Source organism: Anoplopoma fimbria, chromosome 1 (assembly GCF_027596085.1).
Source record: "Anoplopoma fimbria isolate UVic2021 breed Golden Eagle Sablefish chromosome 1, Afim_UVic_2022, whole genome shotgun sequence".
Classification (NCBI taxonomy): domain Eukaryota; kingdom Metazoa; phylum Chordata; class Actinopteri; order Perciformes; family Anoplopomatidae; genus Anoplopoma; species Anoplopoma fimbria.
This window is the reverse complement of record NC_072449.1, coordinates 25,612,022-25,628,240: the sequence shown is the minus strand read 5'-3', so window position 1 is coordinate 25,628,240 and position 16,219 is coordinate 25,612,022. Positions and strand designations below refer to the sequence as shown.

The following is a 16,219-nucleotide window of genomic DNA, read 5'->3' as shown; positions in this document are numbered from 1 at the left end:
AGTCCTTTAATACTGTTTAAAGGGTCATAAAGAAGGAACCGTGGAACACTCCAGAGTAACTGTTTGTATGTATAGACACCGCCATATACAAACACAACATATCTTTGTGTTCACTCCTCATATTGTCCAATAACGTCCCGGCTGCCCTTCCAGCTATCATTATATCAGCTTCCTTTTCAAAACAGCACACATAGCGACAGTATTACCCCGCTTCCCGGTATTCGACCGCTCAGGTTTAAATGACACTGAGAGATCAATCATGGGTGAAATTACACTATATACATTACACTTTGGGTTTAGGCTCCAATCTAAGCAAGGGAAGAGGTATCTCCGAGAGAGGATAAATACTCAGACTAGTCCACCTTTATCTAAAACTCCCTCCACTCTCTGGATTAACAGAAAATGTATTTACAGAGAGATTATAGTTGGTGTCAGACTTCCTAACCTTGATTCGAGGTGGCTATTTCCATAAAGCGGGAAGTTGCTTACTTAGTTTTGTTCTCATGATGGAAGGAAGTTACTCATTCAACCATCCCAATAAACACCAATTTCTCTAAAACTGTTTGCATTAAAGGGAGAAACTGCACGATAAAAACTATCAAAAATCAGTGTTTTTATAATGAAAACCATAGCAATTACAATTTTAAATGCTAACATAGTTTTTTTAAAACAAGAAAGCTTTCTATTCAAGCGTGTACAAAAGCCATGAGGTTATATACTCTGAAATTGACATGCACTTACCTGGAAGCAGCAAAGAAACTTGTAACCTGATATCCAAAGCTTGCATAGTAGGCGTGCTCCATGATTGCCATCAGCTGAATACAGTTGTAACCTGCACACAGAGGGAGGAGAGCTATTTAAAAAAAGATTCTTTGGCTTTCCTTCCAGATTATTGAATAACTTTTGTCCAACTGATTTAAACACTTTGGGCATTATGGCATGATACAATGTAACATGATATCCTGGTGCTTCTTTGTTACTGAGAGCATTACATCCTGTCTATTTGGATAGCCTCGCCTCAATAACGGCAATATCTCTTGCCAACTTCTCTTTTCTTATGGTTCCTCTGAAAATAACACCATCTGATTAGTACATTATCCCAAACATCAATTCAAAATAGAAATATTCTCATGATGTGTGGGTTTGGTTGGACACACAGGATAAAACAAGAAGACATTTCCGGATATTGAAAACATGACCGAAAAAAGTCTCTGCTGTTCTGATGTGTTTGGCCGCATTAATGTTGTAAGCAATCAATTGGGAAACATTAGAACTCAATACTATTTGACCCGCGTCAGTCATACTGTATATGTGAGCTCCAGGCATTTTCTTTTTTGACACAAGCTCTGCTATCCCAAAGACAAGCTGTGGCTACAGGGAAACACCAGCTATCAGAGTCAGGAGGTCATGTACAACATTTCAAAAAACGACCTACGAAAACTGCTTCTATGAATAAGAGAACAACAGGCTTTTAAACTGCCACTGAGCACTCCAGAGGGAAGCCCTGCGGTTTTTCACTGTCGTGTGGAGCACATTTATTTATTTATATTGCAGCTTCTTTTCAAGCTAGAGAGATAGAGAGCGAGACAGAAAAAAGAATGTTGGCCTCTGAAGGGGTGTGACAAAGCACTGGGGTGAGAGGAACTTTCTCTTTTTTTATATTTATATATACACTCTCTCAGTCAAGAAAATGAAATGGCAGGCAAAGGCAACCGTCACTAGAGACGGTGGAGTTTAGCCTCTTGAAGAATCCTATTGTGCAGATTCCCTCAGCTGCAGCAGGTAGAATCTTTGACAACATTTACTCTGACAGTTTTCTTTCCAACTAAACAGGATGACACAACCAAGGAAACAGCATTTATCAGATTGCTCCTGGTTTTCTGTGCCAGTCACATCTGTGCCTTTTAATAATGTCACTGCAGCAGGCTGTATTTGAATGTAAAATGATGCCAAGGCCGATATGAACATAATTGCAAACCGACACAGGGATCTGTTCGTTGAGGTTAAAGTCACATTTGAATCTAGCTCTTTATTATAAGTCCAGTTATTATGAAAATGCACCACACTTTGCAGTTAATGAGTCACACGTGTAATGAGGGCACGCAAAGTCAAAGCACATTTATTGATATATTTAGAACTAAACTTTATCATAGCTCCTAGCAACAATATGGACATCAACCTCTAGTCCTAAAATGTAGTCAAGAAGGAAAAGATGTATTTTCTAGCTCATTTGTTTAAAAGAAAAAAAAAAAAAAAAAAAAAGAGGAAATCATACAAATTTTCGGGTGAATACTTGTATTTTGGGTTTAAACTAGGACACGTTTACACTGTTTCAATTATTTTATAAAATTGGGGGAATCATTTTAATAAATCCTTCTGAAATGTCAAGATAATTTCAAGTTTTTTTTACCACATGATGTGATAAATATTGTCTTAGACATGAAGGAAAATGTCACCTAATAAATAATTGTTGGAATTCAAGTAGCCTATGGAAAAAAACACACTGTTCTGTTTATGTATTAAGCACAAGTAAGGCTGTGCTAAACTGAATTTATTGACTGAAACACATTGTGAATCTTTTACCAAGTTGACGATATTCAATAAATAAATTGTCCTATAAAGTTAAACTGAGACAGCTGCAGCAGCCAGTGACATTTAACCAGAGTTTCAAACAATCAATAAGTCCACAGCCGAGTCCAGACGACCAAAACCTCTGAGGGTTGTACTGAATTAATCTGGACAAACAAATCAGAAGTGAGTCAGCACACGAAGTGAAATATAGTTCTGTATAAATAACACTGTTGAATTTATTGATAGTAAACTAATTGTGACCGTTGATGATGATATACATTAGAGGGGTCATCTGTTTGTTTAACTGAATGATAAAAATGTGCAAATTTATATTTCGATTGGCTGTGGGAGTCAAGGTCAAGAAAAAAAAAAGAAAGGAATAAGTTATCAGTTTGAGAGCCATATCTGCTTTGTGGTGTGTGTTTAGTGTCGTGGAGGCCTCTTTACAAAACACTGTCCAACGGTCAGTGATCCCTTCAGGGCATGCCAGTAAACAGGATGTTGACTTGTTCATGTGGCTTTCAGCAGAGGGATTGTGACAGGTCTGCAACTGAAAACGCTACTACTGGAGGAACAGTTATGGACCAGTGTTGACAGAGATGGCACAGGACACCGGCAGTTATAAGAAATGGCTCTTGAACCCCTCAACTAGTGCTTTCCCAACACACTGCTGGCTCGGATTTGATCACCTGAATGCTTCACTTCCTCTCTGTTCTTGGCTGAAGAAGTTACAAAATGTTCTCAAGTTGAGTCAACAAAAGCTCTCACTGACACTCAGGCTAGAGGATCACAGCAGGGTGATTGCCATGCCCTTTTTGCAGACTTGAGCAGCCAACAAAATAAGAAGGATGCCGAAAAGGAAGAGAATAATCCTATGGAGCCTCGTGTCTTACCCAGGTCTTTTATACGAGGCAGCACGTTGTTCGTGAAGTTGGCGTATGAGGCGATCTTTCCCTCCGGTGAAGCGATGCCCACGTGGGCCTCGTATATTCTCAGACTCGTGGGCTTCTTTGGCCGAGGATGAATTTGCTGGAGAGGAAACCAAAATAAGACAATAAATCATAATAGCACTTTTTCCTAAAAAATTGCTTTAAAAACCACAGTACATTCTGTGAGTAATTATGAGCCATGAGGTCAAAGACACACAGTGTGGGTTTTCCGGTTCTCTGCATCAATATCTTACCACAGGGGCAGATAATGGTTCTGCACATGTTAAATATGAAGAGATCTATGATTCACACTGCATGTGTTACACAATGGGAACAGGATTTGATTCATACAAAGAACAAATTTCCTGATGGCTACCCACCAGGCCTTATGAACCCACTATTTGAAGTACATGATTGAGCCACTTGTGAATAGAGCGAATATACTGCCAGTACGAGGGCTCCTCTAATTAAAATGGTGCTAAATAACAAGTGATAAAAAAGCAAGGTGGTCTTTAATAGCCTCTTATTGTTTTGCTTTTGTACACTTGTGCTGAGGGCGTAAAGAATTGAGACACATTCAGACCCTCTCAGCATCAAGCACCCACGTTAACAATGGCCACAACAGCTGTGTAAATGAGATGGGCGACTGATTTCAAATGTAGCTGTATGTTTGACGCTGCAAACGAACACTGAAAAAACCCAACATAAAATTGTTATTTTAGTGACATAACAGAGGAGACTAGCTTGATAAAGCATTTCCCTTTTAATCAATTTAATCTGTTTTAGCCAGCAAACCATGAAAGTTGTGATGAAGCTTTTAAAATTAAGCCTCAATGTTTTCACGCCAAAAAAAAAAATCTGAAGTGTTTTTCACCTCAATGTTACCTTCCCTGGCATCCAAACCCAACCATTTGTTGCATTTTGCTGCAGCAAAGAGACACAGATCATTGCTGTTTACAATTAAACAATGTCCTCTTTCAATGCAACTCAGACAACGGTTCCGGTCAAAAAAAACATTTTGAAAAAATAAACCCGTCTCTGTATGAATGATTGCACTGCGCTGTTTTTTCCAAACCCAATTTCCACACAGATTCTTTTATTTATTAATTTTGTTCCAGAGTTCTACCACTTTTTTATAAAGAATAAAAATCTATAAAAAAATATAGGGAATATAAACAGAGAGGAAACACTGATTTAAAAAAAAAAAATCAAACATTGAAATAATAACTTACAATATAGGGCTGAGGGGGATCCCAGTGAGTCCAGTCGTAGACGACAGACTTCTCGTCCCTGCTCACATATTTCGCCCAGGGAGAGATTCGGTACAGCCGGCCACCATCCTTGGTGTGAACTACCACCTAGAAAAAAAAAAAGGAAAAAAAAGACTAATGAGTGTTATGTTAAATCAAGGGCATTTTAACAACCACATAGAGAGGGGACACAAGGGGTATTTTACATAAGCTGAGAGGTCACACACATAGTACTCAAACTAAAGTAGAATAGGAAAAAAGTGCTTCAAAAGTGAACATCATTGCAAAGAAAGGAGAAGAATTAGCCAGAAATATTAGTCCTCCTATTAGTTTATGAGGCCTGGCCACAAATCAACGCAGGCTTCAGGGTCTTCTTTGACTCCCATCCTGGATGTATACAACTTTAAACATCAGCATTTATTTACATCTTCCAGCCATGAAATGCTTAAATCATAGAACTGTGCTGTTACTACCCATCCATTACACAGACAGGAGGTGCAGATTGTTCAACCAATAAACCAAACATTTTTCAACTTGTCAACATGAAAACCACCCGTCTTCCAGGAAAGAGCTCCCCGCGCTCTAATATAAAACTCACAGCTTTAAATCTATTATACTTTGCTCCCAGAGACACAATACATAAGCTACAGTATTGAACAGAAAACTTGTTGTTGTGAATCTGGATTCAATGGTAATTATCCTGTGTTTTATTTTTATTTTATTTTCCTCTGTTGGTTTTTTAACACAGCCACTCACCGGCTCATCTTGAGAAGGGATTCAAGCCAGGGAGCAATTTAGAAAAATAGGAAATCTAAATCATTATCCTTCGCCTCTCATCTATTATGTCTGCAATTCAGGACTGGAAGGGGGTCAAATAAGTATAGTTTGGAAATCTAACTGAAAAGTTACTTTGCCTCCATCAGTCAAATAGGAAAGGAGAAAGCCAGCGTGAGTGTTGGAAAAAACATACAAGAAATCGATCCTGTAGTGTTACCCGCAGTATGTGTTCGCCCTGTTTTGTCCCCTGCAGAAACCGGCATTAGAACCCAACTAATTCTGGTTGTTGTGAAGTAATGACTGTTCCAATGCCACCTGCCAGTGAGCCGTTGGCCAGACCCCCCTCTGGGTTTTTTGTATTAAGGCCAGGCCACCTAGGGGTTAGCTGCCTGGCTCCCCTTATGACATGCTTCACAGTTTATAGGATTAGGAAAAGATAGTTGGATAAATGGACTGGCATGAAGCCTGAGAGAGCGCTGGTCCTTCAGACAAATTGGCCAGCGTTAGGAATATTAAAGTAAAATCAGACTGCTAGGCGAGGGGGTGCATGGACAGGAAAAACAACTAAGAGCCAGGGAATATGCGAGAAGTTAGGTGTAGTTAAAAAAAAAAAATAATAATAAGTGGCCGTTTGATCACCTCAGTCCACTTCTCTAAAGTCTTGCATACTCTCAACATAAAGAGCTCATTGAAAATACTGTCCCCACATAAGGACACTGCTTGTTTATGGAGACAAATTGGGTCTTGAACAAAAAGGGAGAGGAGGGCAAACTGCTCTACATGAGAGCGATTGGAGTTCGGCTTGTGCTTCCACGAGGGAGTGCTGTGGAACTAATTCTGAAGTGGAGCTCGCAGCAAGACAGCCATTCATAGGCAGCGGGGGTGCACAAAGAAAGGCCAGGTGCCAGCTTTTCCATCTGCTTCTTATCGTCCTTAGACTGACCTCCGCTGACAATGGGAGCCGGGCAGCCTGTCCAGGGCGCAGGAGTGTGCCAACGATGACCCGGTCCCAAGGAGAGCAGCGCCACGGTGCCGTCCGTTCCACGCCTGGCATCTCATTCCAGGATTATTTCTCTTCCGCGCCGTTTGCTTGGGAGACAATGCATAATGGCCGCTGCGTCTTTTGCATTTAACCCTAATGAATTATTTACTCGGGCCAAAAAACAATCATGTAGAGGGGTTTTTGCTCAGACAAACACGGCACTATGTCCTGAGGGAGACCTGGCGCAGACGGGAGCTGAATAAAAGCCGTCAGCTTGGCTCCTCAGGTGTGTCTAACCTCCACTGCGCAGATTGTGTACATACAGTAATCTCCCTCCCGAGAGCTGAGAGTATGACATGTTGTTGACGGCGACACGCCAGGTTTTCACTTGGTCAATAAGACACCGCACATGACAGGGAATCTCCCTCGCACAGTACGGTGACATGTCCCCGTACTGTGGAAAGATGACACCTACTGAGGGCGCGAAAATAGGCATGAAGATTCTGTTCTCTACCTTGAGTTTGGTGTTATGGTCCACAGCAGGTGTCCTGTCATGCTTGGGCGGTAGAATCAGTTCCCACTTGCCAAACTCTTTCTTGGTGTAGGGGTGGGAGAATTTGTTCCAGCCATCTATAGGGAAACACGTCGAGGATTCAATCACAGCAAATTAATTGGTTTACAACACAGAGCCAAGCATCATACTGATTAGCTTTGTAGTGATCAAAGAAAGCCATATGATCATAGATGCCCAAGTCAGTGCATGAATCTCTCCCGGTATGAAGTGATCACATTTTCTCTCCCTCCCTCTCTCATTATGCATAATTCTGTCTGGTTGTTTCCATTCTCTGCACTGCTCGCCTGTATCCTGCAACTTTAGCAACAGCGAGAAAAGCAGCGGGCTCAGTCATCGAAGAGAAAAACTGATAAAATACCACTTCACTGCTCATTGAATTATATCTCTGAGGGAACGACAAAGAGGTGTTACATTCATAACCTGCTGATACCACATTACCAATTGCCATTGACTGACAGGAATATGTCAGGACACAAAGCAGCCACCTTGGCATGTCAATTTAGGATGTCGTTTTTATTCAGTAATCCACATCTGCTTGCTATTCATGAGCAAAAACAACCGCAGGATGGGAAATGAATCACAGGAGATGCTCCAGAAGTGACCGGGCACAATACCAGCACTTTTTACTTGCAGGCCAAGTCATATTTTTTCACAATTTATTTATTTCCCTTTGCTTAAACTGCTCTAAAAAAAAAAAAACAGTGCATTATGCATCCAACCTGCACTATATTCATGACTGGGGCTGCTGGGCTGTTTCCACATTTACTATGAAATTGAAATCAAATAATATGACTGAGCCGTGTCAAAATGTAATCTCTCACAGAATTGAATGTTGGAATTGAGCTGCTGCCCAAGGTCCTGGGAAGATAATTAAAAAAGGAAAAGGAATGGGGGGAAATATGGAAGGAGGGAATGGCAGCAACAGAACTAACTAGCACAAAAAATGTGTAAGGACAATAAACAAATTGACAAATCTCCGGTTTTGCACACGGCATCCATCCGAGGGTATTACTATTAGTGTTTGCTTTCCTTTATCATTACCTGCAGGGTGTCCGTTCAAAATTGCTGTGGCACAGAGTGCTTGTTCTGTGGTCTGGCATGGCAAATTGTATCTGAGTTATGTGCACAGGTCTGAATACTTTCACCATTATTCTTTTTTTTTTTTTTAAATTATTATTATTATTACTACATTTTTTGACTATGCGTTATACATTTTTACTGGCTTGTATAAAAGATGCATTACTATGTTTGATAAAGGAAAGAAAATGACACTGAGGGCTTGTATTACCTGGTATATCTGCTTGATAGATGAGAGCAAGTCTCATTTAATCTTGTTAATGATGACAAAAATAAATAATCTTGCTGCATTTTCACAGCCCACATTAACTGAAAATAACACTCAAAAGACTATTAACCTGAAATTACTTTCAAAGTTGGCACCGGGGGGAATAAGAGATTTCAGTGCACACACAGAGGTTGCACTCTCTCAATAACTTTGCAGGCGATGATGAAATAACTTGCTACTGAAATATTAACAAACACTCCCACATTCAAAAGAACCCTCTTCAGTATAAAAGTTGATCCTGTGTAATCAATATTTTCCACATTTCCTACTCCCAGGTTGGTTGATCAAAAGGGCTGCTACCCTTGTGCCGCAGTTCTCTCAGCTTTTTCAATTTTTTTGCCCCTTTGTTTTAATAGTGCAGACATGTCACATTTCTTATTTAATGCACGGTGAAGTTAGCAACCTAACTGTACTGTTCCAGCACTGAAATCTCTTTGTCCTTTTCTTTTCATTAATCCAATAATTGATTGCACTATGGAGATTAACACGCAAAATTCCACCTCTAATTTCAGGGTGTTCACATCCATATTGGGTCAATTTTGTAAGCATTGGGATACCTTAACATGCATGAGCGGATAACAAATGAGCAGCTCTAAAATTCAAGTGCAAGCTGTAGGGAAACCGCCTGGACATCACACCGCTGGTATGCTGTTCAGAAGCTGACAGGAGTTCTCCTCAGGTTACTTACTGAAGTCACCGGCGAGGAAGAGGGCCTCTGCAGCAGGAGCCCATTCCTTAAAAAACAGGCTGTTGTCAGGCTGTCGCTGCACACCGAAGCTCTTGTAGCTGCGTGTGAACTGGTCAAAGCCTCCTTCTGCCTCTTCCAGCTGAAAAAGCTGCTTCTGCAGCAGCTCATACCTTCAGACCACAGGGAACACACACAAACATATATGAGTCCAATGAAAAAGCCACCAGTGGAAACACAATCTGCTTGATACATACAATGTTATATATGTTATATATCCATGTTGAAGAAATTTCACTCATTTGCTTTTTGAGATGTTTGTGCTGTTTTGCTTAAATAACATGTCTTCTTTTGGTCTAGTGGAAAGAAAACATCCAAAATACCCCTTTAGGTATTTATTGAACTACTTTGTCTATTTATATCTGTAGATTAAATTCCGCAAAAGTTAGCAAAGCTTCATTTCATGTTTAAACATCAACAATTCGGAATGCTTGGAATACAAAGAAGATGATAATCAAATGGCGAAGTTTCATTGTGTTATCTATTATGTAAACAAATGTACCCTATTTTCCTGTTATGTCTTACAAAATGTATGACATTTTACAAAACATAACTTTAAAAAGGTGCAGCATTAAGGATTTGGCGGCAACTAGCTGTGAGGTTATAGATTGAAACAAACAAACTTCTCTTGTGTGCCAAGCCTATAGAGGAGCCATGGAGACCCAAGCAAAAAAGGTGAAAAAGCATATGTCCATATCTTGGTGTTTCACAGCGTTTGCTTTGTCCTTTCTGGGCTACTGTAGAAACATGGAGGCCGGCTCCATGAAATAGATCAGCTCCTGAGATTTAAACAGCTCTTAGGAGGTATCAAAATCATAATGATTATTTTTCTCAGGTGATAATACACTAAAGAAAATGTACCCATCAATATAACATTCCATTTCTGCCAACAGATCACCCCTAAATGCTACACCATGTTCCTTTAAAAGTCATTTTTCAAAATATTAATAGTATTAACAATAAAATGCACACACGGTGTTGCAGTGGACGGGGCTGCATCTTAATGTTTCCATGCCAACGCTATCTCTTTCAGGCGCATAGCTCGGTATGCAAACCTGCCTCACTCCTTCAACAATGTGTGACTACAGGCATATCCGGAGTGATAAACCTCTGTCTGTTACCTTCAACTGGGAAAGATAGACTAACTACTTTGCAATTTATCTCACTTAAGTTCCTGCAGCCAGCTGGTGTCCATATCAGATCCCCCCCGAACCAAAAGCCTCTTTCAGCCAGCTGAGTTAAGTGCACTCTCTCCCCTATAGCCCTGAAGCCAAGCTCAGACTGGCCTGTGAATGCCCTGGGGCTGGTGATGATGGGCTGAAGTAACAGCGCCATTTCTCAGCAGCTGCTCCCTGTGTTGAGCTTAGTGGATACAGACAGTACTTGCCAAATGTAAACCTTTAAAGTCCAACCAATGATGCCACATGCCTCCTTTGCCACTTTGCCACCATTTCCAGAATATGCAGAAAGGAAGGACAAAGGGAAGATTCAACAAAGGGGCAGAGCTCCTCTGCCACAATATTAATAGGCATGAAAGTCATGCCTATGATTATTACAAGAGAGTCCCAGAAGGTTGGACCGTCGGGAATAGAGAGCCAAAATCCTGTGGATGCAGTATTCACCGCACATCTCCTGTGTCTGTTTCCACTTGAGATTGCAGCGAGGAGGCGAGATGAGACCACACATCACAAATGAATTGTGCGCCTATAAAGGAACAATTCATTTCAGGAAGTCATTAACGCAGTTGAAGCTATGGGCAAAAAATAAAACTTTGATCTAGTTTCCTGTTATTGATAATGAGACAGAAACGGTGCATGCACCCTTTCTGTCCTCTGTGTCCTTGTCTACAAATGTTATTTTGATGACGTTGTCACTCTGCCTCTGCTCCACGCTGGCACTGGTACCACACTTAATACCTCGCTCCCTGTTTTTCTACAGTTTACAACAATATCCAGCACAGGTCTGCACACAGTATCCATTGGCAACATTTGGCCTTAAAACACTCTCACATCAAGCTAGAAAGAGCAGAGTCTCAGAGTGTTACCATTTCGTCACCTATGGCATGCCTTTATTCCCCCGGCGCTGGCACTGAATTCCGAATAAAGGCAAGTCAATGTTAGAGTAGCAGAACTGGAGCTGAACTTTTAACTGTTGTCTTCCTGTATTCCGTCTAAGCCATCACATTTCTTATTAGGTTATGATGTTCTAAAGCCATAAATGCAATGTTGCCTGCTCTTTCAAAACCTATTAAATCTTATAGTTTACAACAACAAAACAAGCATTTTTGAGTGTCAAGCTTCAAACACAATCTTAACGCGGATAAAATGTTAGAATACAGCAGAGAAATAATTGATTTTAATATGAAAGTCATGTGTCTTTATCATATGTTGGGGAGCATCTATTTTGGCAGGATATTTATGGGAATATGGCTTCTTTAGAATTACTCAGATGGCATAAGTATTTGTTTGGTGTGCTTCGCTGTCAGTCCCCGTGTCTTCATTGATAATATATATAATATTGAGATATTTAAATCTGACACAGACTTTAATAGTATTGAGTTACTTTTAAAGTGTTAAGTTTGTTAGAGAGATTATGAGCACCTTGAATCTTAATGTAACAATCAGTGCTTCCTGACATGTTACTCCTCTTCAGTTGCCCTCAAATTTATTTCCTAATTGAAAGTTAAACACATGAGAGAATTTCAGATCTTGGAGAGTGATATACACATGTTGAATTAAACATTAATCAAAGTTAAAAGTGATGGACAGCATTATAGCAGTACTGACTAATACAAGTCCAACACTCAGAGTTCTGCTCTCCGCCAACTCCTGAAGGAAATATTGGGCTCTTTAGCTGCAAAATGCTCCACTATGTTCACCAGATTGTCGCGAACTTAGTCTGTCTGCCACTTGGAGCTGGGCTGGGAGACTACAGCGGGTTTATCAGAGCTTTTTGCTGAAAATAGCCTGCCTGCTGTGGCTATAAATGCCATGATGACTTCAGTCAGACTGAACAAGGAGAGTGAGGTTACAGTACGGCCTGGAAACAAAAAACTAAAACACGCTGAATCACTCCTTAGATCTGAGAGGATCTTTACTATGAGCTTCTCCCATTACAGACATAGAGTCATGTGACCCATTGTTAATGTGAAGATGTGAAGTATAGCAGATTTATGAATTACACAGCCTTAAAAGATCAGTTATGCATGCTTGTATTTCTTGAAATAAGATAAACTACCCCTTCTTAATGGAACAAAGCAATACTTTAGATTCACTAAAAACACTGCTGCTCATTGTCAAGTAGTACACGACGAAAGACACTACTAATCCCTGTAGCCACAAATTACAAAAGAGTCTTGCTCTGTATCCTTTTCAGTGGTAATAGAGCAACGGAAGATTATAGATGGGAGTCACAGATTACAGTCCTGCTCTCTTATCTCTCAGTTTAGATAACTGTTCTTTATCTGTAAAGATACTGGAGAAAATATTATGTGGCCCAACAGAGATATTAAACTTACATATTACTGACAACAGCAAAACTGCGAGTGACAGACATCCACATCCTGTCAAATTCCTTCAGTTTGGCGTCTGATACATGTCTGCTTCTTCTAATGTAAACCCAGTATTCCTTCGAACCTGTCAGATCTTAATGTTGCAGAGAGAAACTACTTCAAATTGGATCATGTTGATATTCAAAAACAAGTGGAAATTATTCCTAGAGTCACAAACTGAGACTAAGACTATGAAGCGACTGAAAGTGGGACTTGTGGAGAAAGCTGTCCTACAGAAGCCACAAGAGAAAGCTAATCGGTTAGCAGGAGACATCCCGCAGATGCTGGAGAAGGTGGGTTCTGGAAGATCTCATTGAGGCTCAGAGGGTGCTCAACATAGCACACCAGCTGGGGCTCACTCTCCTGAATAAGAGAAGTGAGGCTCAAAAACAGCTGGAGAGACTTGACTTTGGTTGTGAAGCACGGTGAGGAGCGGCAAAACATCGATCATCTGCAGAAACAGAGGGAGAAGATCTCCCTCCTCAGGGCCACAGAGGAGGTCAAACAAACCCTGCAGGAGACTGAACTGAAGTGGGAAAAGAAGCAGAGCAGCATGAGGTCCAAGCTGGATGATCCGTGGACAAAAAAGTCCAAAAAGAAAAGTTGGATAGCCAAGCTTTTCCATGCCTGGCCCCAGAAGAGGACCAGTAGCACCCCATCACCCTTATGGGGGTATTGTTTATCATGGTGAGATTTCCTTGAATTCTTAGAAAACATGGCCAGAGTTGAGAACCCTTGCTTAATGTTTGTATGTGAAACTGGTTTAACATAATCGTAATTTGATTAGTCATTCCACAGTCCTGACTTCAGTTCAATACATACAAGATTTTTTATTTATTTTTTAATCAAATAATTCCTGCATTGTTTCATTGCTATAGAAGTTGTAAGTTTGATCTCATTGTTCCTGGGGTCAGCCCAAGTTTACTGAATAGTCCAGTCAATTTCAGCCAATATATTTGGATGCCTCTCTTACCTTAGAGAAAAAAGATTTAATTGTTCCTTCCTTCTCTACAACATTAAACTTATCACTTCATCACATGTGAAAGGAATTGTTGCACTTGCTTTAGGGTGACCCAATTAATGAAATAGATGGATTAACATTACAACAACCGGTTGAATCAGAGAAATCATGTCAGTTAAAATAATTGTTCTGATCTCTCACTACTCAAACAAGAAGCACTGCATTTGACAGGGGGGATTGCTCAACTATTGTCTAGAGGAGGGCTCAGAATTTGTAACTGGTAAATATAAAGTCAGAAAAAAAATGTTTTAGATGGGTTAAGTCATATGTCAACTAAATTACAGTCACCGTTTAAAATCGCCATGATTATTATCCACTTTTTAAAATTCTGCCCAAGGAGCAGCGGAACTTTGCAACCTGTTCATTCACTCGCTGTTAGACAATCGGGCATCTAAATTTAGAGAGTGTGCGCTCAGGTCGGTTGCGTTGTGTGTTTGACTGACTCTGACAGCTGAAGCACAGAGGTGTCAGGACCGCACACAATAGCCTGAAGAAGCACAAGTAGGAAAAAGCTTGAACTCTCCTCCAGATCTCAGCTCGCCTACAGGGCGACCATGCGGCCCAGCAGCAAGGTGACTTTCAAACAATGCCATTAATGTCCTTCTTTGACTATGTGATTTAATGAGGCTAAAGAGGGACCTGAACGTTGAGGTTGACTGATGACGGCGAAACTTCCCTGCTAACCTCATACCTTTGTTGACCCTCAAGCAAGGTGACGGGAAAATTAATGCTGCCCTTTAATGAATGTACAGAAAGCATTCACTCATTATAATACAATAGTTTCAGAAATGTGATCCAGTCATTCTAATATCTCCTATTAACTATTGAGGAACTGTAAACAGGCTTTTTTTCCCCACTTAGTTTTAATAAGAATAAAAGTATTAGAGCTCTTTGCTTTTCCGTCAGAGTACATGCATCAGTATTCTTCACTTCAAACTCAATAATCAGGTCTGCTTTAAATATATTGCATCACCATCACAAGCATAAGACTCAGACTTATTGCTGCATTTTCACTTTGAAATGAGTTGTGATGACATACTCAAGTCTTTGCAAAAACTCGTTGCCGTAATAAGCAGCATTCCCAATGCTCCCGACTTTCATTTGGTCCAATTTAGGAGATGCGTGGTGCCACAAGCTGCAAAATCCTTGCAGAACTTCCTGCAGACTTGCGCAACAGGAAGGGTAAATAATGAAGCATGTCAACAGAGCACTGCTCACTGGGGCTGTAACCCCAGTGCAGCATCAACGGTTGTTTTCGCATTCATTCTGAAACTAGCATCCTGATGAAATAAAATAAGAGAAGCCCACAAACCACCAGACAACTCATTAGATTGGAGAAAATCTGCCGGAATAATTCTAACGGCCTGTTCATGCCGGGCTGTATCTGGTGTGAAACAAAGTTCAACAAACCTGAGATGTGGGCAGCCTTGAGCCATGACATGGGGGTGAAATCTAAAGAATCAGCCTGCGTGGTCATAGGTCTCTTCCTGATAAGCCAGCTGAATTCTTAGAACTGTGCAGCTCAGCGAGGGGACTCAGCGTGAGACCGCAGCCTGAGAAAGCTCTCGATTGCTATGCCTGTGCTCATGGTGTGGTGTTTGGGCCGAGGGCCATAGGACACCGGGGGCTTATCAAGAATTAACCTTCACACAGCAGTGCTCCGATATGTAAAATTTTATTTATGTGCGAGTTTCATCAGCGTGACAGGTGCTTGAGACACGTCTGGGGCTCTGTGAAACCGAGCGATCCCAAGCTGTGTCTGAGATGGAGCTGACACGCTCATCTCTCTGCAAGACTAGAGACCCACTCACATGCTTCAAATACAAAGCAGGTGGTCCCTTACCTGCCACATTAGAGACAAGATCGCACATGGTAATGAAAATGGATTAAACTAATGTGGCCCCTAAGCAAAGATTTAAGGGCTAGTTTGGGGGACAACCCAACAGTGAGCAGATACCGTAACAATGAGCACTTCAGATCATTATCACTGTCTGCTTGTAAGTAAAAATACATTACACTCATTTTTTATCAAGACATCCAGCAGGTTAGGCTAATTTGACAGGAGGTGTGGAATTGAGCTAAATAAGTACACTGTCATTGTGTGAGCCTGAGCCATATGGCCTTCTACCCAGAAACGAGCCTACAGGATCACCTCCAAGAAAAACAACCATTATGAAAACAACATTAAGTAACTATTAACTGGAACATTGTGCCCCCACTCATTTATTACAAAATGATTTTATATAAAGTGCAAGCCTTAATTTTAGTCCGGTCTGTTTATCAGGTTAAAACCAGAACTCACAGCAATTAAAAAGACACAAGGACAAGACTGCGTCATCTATTGATTTACAGAGAGCGTCTATTTACTTTTGGAGATTAGAGAAGGCACAAGGTCAACTGAGGGACACAAGTCTGGTTTTTTTACAGGTCTCTGTGAGGTGAGGTAATTTAAGTATAAATGTATTTTAAATTTGT

The 16,219-nt window shown here is 40.7% G+C and overlaps 1 protein-coding gene across 1 annotated transcript in view; it reads right to left on the bottom strand.

Moving 5' to 3' along the window:
• Positions 1 to 16,219, bottom strand: part of gbe1b (glucan (1,4-alpha-), branching enzyme 1b) — a 75,700-nt gene that overhangs the window by 54,804 nt on the left and 4,677 nt on the right. Inside the window, exons 2-6 of the mRNA XM_054598341.1 lie at positions 9,117 to 9,286; positions 7,024 to 7,139; positions 4,733 to 4,858; positions 3,465 to 3,600; positions 742 to 832 (exon numbers count right to left, since the gene is read on the bottom strand). Of these exons, the coding sequence (XP_054454316.1) occupies positions 742 to 832; positions 3,465 to 3,600; positions 4,733 to 4,858; positions 7,024 to 7,139; positions 9,117 to 9,286 (639 nt within the window). The remainder of the gene's footprint in view (positions 1 to 741; positions 833 to 3,464; positions 3,601 to 4,732; positions 4,859 to 7,023; positions 7,140 to 9,116; positions 9,287 to 16,219) is intronic.